General features: G+C 41.2%; 1 protein-coding gene across 1 annotated transcript; it reads right to left on the reverse strand.

Moving 5' to 3' along the window:
- Positions 1 to 2,099: 2,099 nt before the first annotated feature.
- LOC147440177 (peroxidase E5-like) lies at positions 2,100 to 3,672 on the reverse strand. The gene is made up of 4 exons (XM_086483485.1): positions 3,406 to 3,672; positions 3,081 to 3,272; positions 2,799 to 2,964; positions 2,100 to 2,556 (listed from the first exon to the last, which is right to left on the reverse strand). The coding sequence occupies exons 1-4, from the start codon at positions 3,670 to 3,672 to the stop codon at positions 2,114 to 2,116; spliced, it is 1,068 nt and encodes a 355-aa protein (XP_086339611.1). The 3' UTR covers positions 2,100 to 2,113.
- Positions 3,673 to 4,250: the final 578 nt, after the last annotated feature.

A 4,250-nucleotide genomic window follows, 5' to 3' on the forward strand; every position in this document is an offset into this window, starting at 1 on the left:
TGAGTCTCAAATAAGGACATGAAGATAAGAATTGGCACACATAGATCACTACTCTATTAGGTTTTGAAGACGGTTTTGCATATGAGAGAGAGAGAGAGAGAGAGAGAGAGAGAGAGAGAGAGAGAGAGAATATAGAAGAGATGCTGAGTAGAGAAGTCGCCCAGGTCAAACTACTACATATAGGACAACATAGGCCCATTGTGCATAATTATTCACTCGAATTTTTGTTTGTTCAAAAAATGCACTCGAGGTATGGTACTTGACTCCTAGGTGAGGAAGGTTTCACCTTCTTGCCAAACATGTGTATGGTTCTCTTTTTTTTGGAGCAAGGCATGTGAGCACATATTGCATTGATCATCATCTTTTGAACCCACATCTACATAATTTTTATTGCTATGGACATCTATATTTCCATTCCTGCAAGGTTTGGACGATTGATAACTTATATACCTACCATTTGGGATTAATTTTTGACATAAACATGAGATACATTACTACCCTTCAATTGAAACATGTTCAATGGCGATTTACTTAGTGAATGTGACTCAAATTGAACCATTTCCTATGAAATATCATGGCATACTAGTTGTAAATCTATGTATTGAAGATCTCAATGATGGCTTTCAATGTGACAATTGCAACAAGTTGATGAGTCTTTTCTTGGTTCAATTATTCAATGAAACAAGGTAAAGTTTTTACGGTGGCCTCAAGCTAGAAGGAAATATTTTTAGCTGTAATAAATTGTGTGTGTGTGTGTGAGAGAGAGAGAGAGAGAGAGTGTGTGTTCAATCAAAATTTTAAAATAACTTGTGCTTAAGGATGCACTTCATTTATAAGACAATCTTAATTGAAATAACTTGTGCCTAAGGGTAGCACAAACGAGCACTGCCCATCTTGGCACTTCATGCCAATGGGCGGTCTAAAAAGTATCTTACTCAATCAATAGGCACTCGAGCATTCACAAACAACAGACAAAGTTATTTTTTCGTGGAAAGGGAGCGTGAAAAACTATTGGCTCAATTTGATACGACTTTTGGTACGTGAGCACGTAGTCCAGAGATCAAATCTCGCGCCCGAATTTTTGTTTTGAACAACTATCATGGCAATTGCATCCATGATTTGGGCAGAGGGAATGGTGTCGCCCATAAAAAGTCTAAGGACGGGTGTAACGGGGATGCTAGCTCGCACCCTTCACTTTGTCTGTGAATCAAAATGAGACGCTTATGTATTAGATGACAAACACTGAGCGGTCGTTCGCTTCATAGAGAATGGACGGATGTTTGTGAAGCTACCCTAAGAGTGCACTTCATTTATAAGACGTTCTTAATTGTGTGTGTGTGTGTGTGAGAGAGAGAGAGAGAGATACAAAAATAGAGAACGATATCATTGTTACCCAAAAGCTTCATCTCTTCCTACATTAAATTAAATGTTATGACAAAGATGAGACTTTGTGCTTATGATTTTAATGCCTTAGTTCAAGATCAATATGAAGACACCCTTGAAAAACACTAAATTGAAGAAAAAGCCGTATTGCATCTAATCCGATGGTGATAAAAACCTAAAATGCAATCGAAGGTTATTGGTGAAATTTTTGATGGCTAGAGGTTTGCACATTTTCTCCATCACTCCTATGTTATCTAAAAAAGTCATTGAGAATGTGCTTTGCAACAAAATCCCACATGTGTTCCAATGTAGATGAGACCTTTACTTATAAATGCAAGAAAAAAAGTAGGCTATGGAAATTCCCTTACACCTTTTTGCTTGGTTTACAATCTCTATGGTGGCTCCCTCGATTTGTTTTTCTTGGGAGTGTCAAGGCACAACCTAATGACAGGTTTTACTCTGATTGAGGCCCTTCGACACCCATACTTGTTTTGACATATTTTAATTAAATCATGAGGATGCCAAAATAAGTTTCAGCCCTCTCAACTTAAAAGTTGGTGCTTGGAACACTTTCTTCCTATCTCATGGTGTCCTCATATCAAGATTGGATACATCCGAGCGTGAAGACCATAGAAAATATGTAAAGTTATCTAAGTATTATTGGAGTACTCTCTTCACAAGTTCTTATAAACCAAATGTAAGAGACTGTTTTAAATTTCATATTGTCATACTAAATCAAAGTACTATCAATAAATCTACAATTTTTTCGGATTTGCCCATCGTGAGAGCCTATCAAAGGCGAGATGTTTCCCATCTTAACCATGGAGTTTGCAAAGTCAAAAAAGAAGGCATCGTTGTCATGGGCATAACACGAGACGAGAGAGTAAAGTTTCACATACCTACTATCACTACAAAATAATGCTTGGTCAGATTGAAGTAAACCCTCTCCTCGTAGTAAATTTTGGTAATAGGTATTGTCGAACAAATTAGGGGTATGTGGGTCAAGAGAAGACACCATGATCAAATTCCCGCCTTGTGCGACAGGGCACACCTTCTCAAGATGACTTGCATATTGACTACTTAGGGTTGGATCCCGACGAGAAGCCATATTTTGGAAGTTATACAATCGATTGCTAAAAGTAGTGCAATGAGCTCGTCCCATTGTATGTGCCCCTATCATCATAATCAACTATATTGTGTTAATAAGGCTACAATACAATTCACTAATTAGCTTGCATGGAATCTCAATCATATAACTATCATCCACTTTCTTGGATAAATTTGACTAGATTACTAGCTATGGACATTTATTGTTTAATGTGATTAATAAAATTTGAGAAATAATTATGTTGTCAAATTTTAATTGCTTGTTATGACACCGACCTTAAACTCAATTTGCAAGATGGAATGTGCACCTGATAAGACGACAACATCCTCAGCAGAGAGACCCAATCTTTGGAATTTTGCGACAATGATGTCTAGAGTGTCAGTTGGGCCCGGAAGAGCTTGATTTGCTTCACGTGCACTAGCATCAATGCTATCCCTCCTCCCTAGCGACGGCGCCCACCAAGGCCCCCCACTCTGTACACCGTACCACACAAATTCTCTCTCTCTCTCTCTCTGTGTGTGTGTGTGTGTGTGTGTGTGTGTGTGTGTGTGTGTGTGTGTGTGTGTGTGTGTTCCTTTCTCGTATAAACCTCGATGACAGAGTCGCGGGCTGCGATGGCAAGAATGTCTGCACAAGAGACGGTGAGCGGGCACTCTTGCTCCAGCGCCGCCTTCATGGCATCCACCACCTCAAATCCGCGTAGAGAGTTACGGTTGGGCGTTGCGTTCTTCTCACCATGGAAGCTGGGCGTGTCGTCCAGCAGGTTGGAACCGTCGCAACCCTAGCAAAAATATCAACAAGTTCTTATCAGAGATATGGAAAAGAGAGAGAGAGAGAGAGAGAGAGAGAGAGAGAGAGAGAGAGAGAGAGAGAGAGAGAGAGAGAGAGAGAGAGAGAGAGAGAGAGAGTTATACGTTGACAAAGCAGTCGTGGAAATGTAGGCGCAGAAGAGACGCGGCCATGCGCGGCTCTTCCTTGACGGCCTGTTGCACGATGCCGTGTACAATCTGGAAGACCTGCGGGCAGGAGTCATCGTAGAAGTCGGGTCTTAGCTCCTGCTCGGCCTCCCCTGCTGCCTCGTCGGCTAACACCCAACCAATATTGAGCTGGGGCTGGGCTGATAGTGCTACCAGCACTAACACTAAAATGAGAAGCCGACCCGCCCAACTCTTCACCGGCATGCTTATTTAGCTTCTCCACGTACCTCCTCCAATTTCTTCCACCATCTATTTATAACACAAGGATACACTCATTTCCACCATTAAGTGGCGCTTGGAGTGCTTGCTCCACTAACCCTATCTTTATGGTGCTCATTATTAATTTACCCCCATAACTCATCGTTTTAAGAAAGTGGACATGACTCTTCTATGACCCCATCCTTGAATGTCTCCCCTATAGATTCTTTCGACTTGAGCTTATACCTTATGACCTATCAAACACTTATGTTAAGTATGGGTCCTCCGGGATAGATAAGAAACCCATCAAAGGCAGTAGGAGCATTACGACTAGCTCGCAAATGACAATTAGGAGTTTCAATATACAAGAGATGGTGGACCCGCAAAGAAAACCAACAAGGTAGTACATAGAGAGCTATTATATACGCTTGAGTGGGAGGTGCTAATGACATAATAAATTACATGTATGAGCAAGGATGAGACCAAAGACTTCTTGGTCATCCATGCTCCTCCATGGCTGTGTGTGTGTGTGTGTGTGTGTGTGTGTGTGTGTGTGTGTGGGGGGGGGGTGAATGCAAGCATCT

Source organism: Adiantum capillus-veneris, chromosome 15 (genome assembly GCF_014529385.1).
Source record: "Adiantum capillus-veneris isolate H3 chromosome 15, ASM1452938v2, whole genome shotgun sequence".
NCBI lineage: Eukaryota > Viridiplantae > Streptophyta > Polypodiopsida > Polypodiales > Pteridaceae > Adiantum > Adiantum capillus-veneris.

Bases quoted from the DNA above. Each gene is read 5' to 3' on its own strand.
- LOC147440177 (XM_086483485.1), bottom strand. From the start codon at position 3,672: ATGCCGGTGAAGAGTTGGGCGGGTCGGCTTCTCATTTTAGTGTTAGTG. The intron at 2,965-3,080 runs GTTTATACGAGA...TACGGTGTACAG, and splicing joins CCCGCGACTCTGTCATCGAG to AGTGGGGGGCCTTGGTGGGC. The intron at 2,557-2,798 runs GTGCACATTCCA...TTATGATGATAG, and splicing joins GGATGTTGTCGTCTTATCAG to GGGCACATACAATGGGACGA.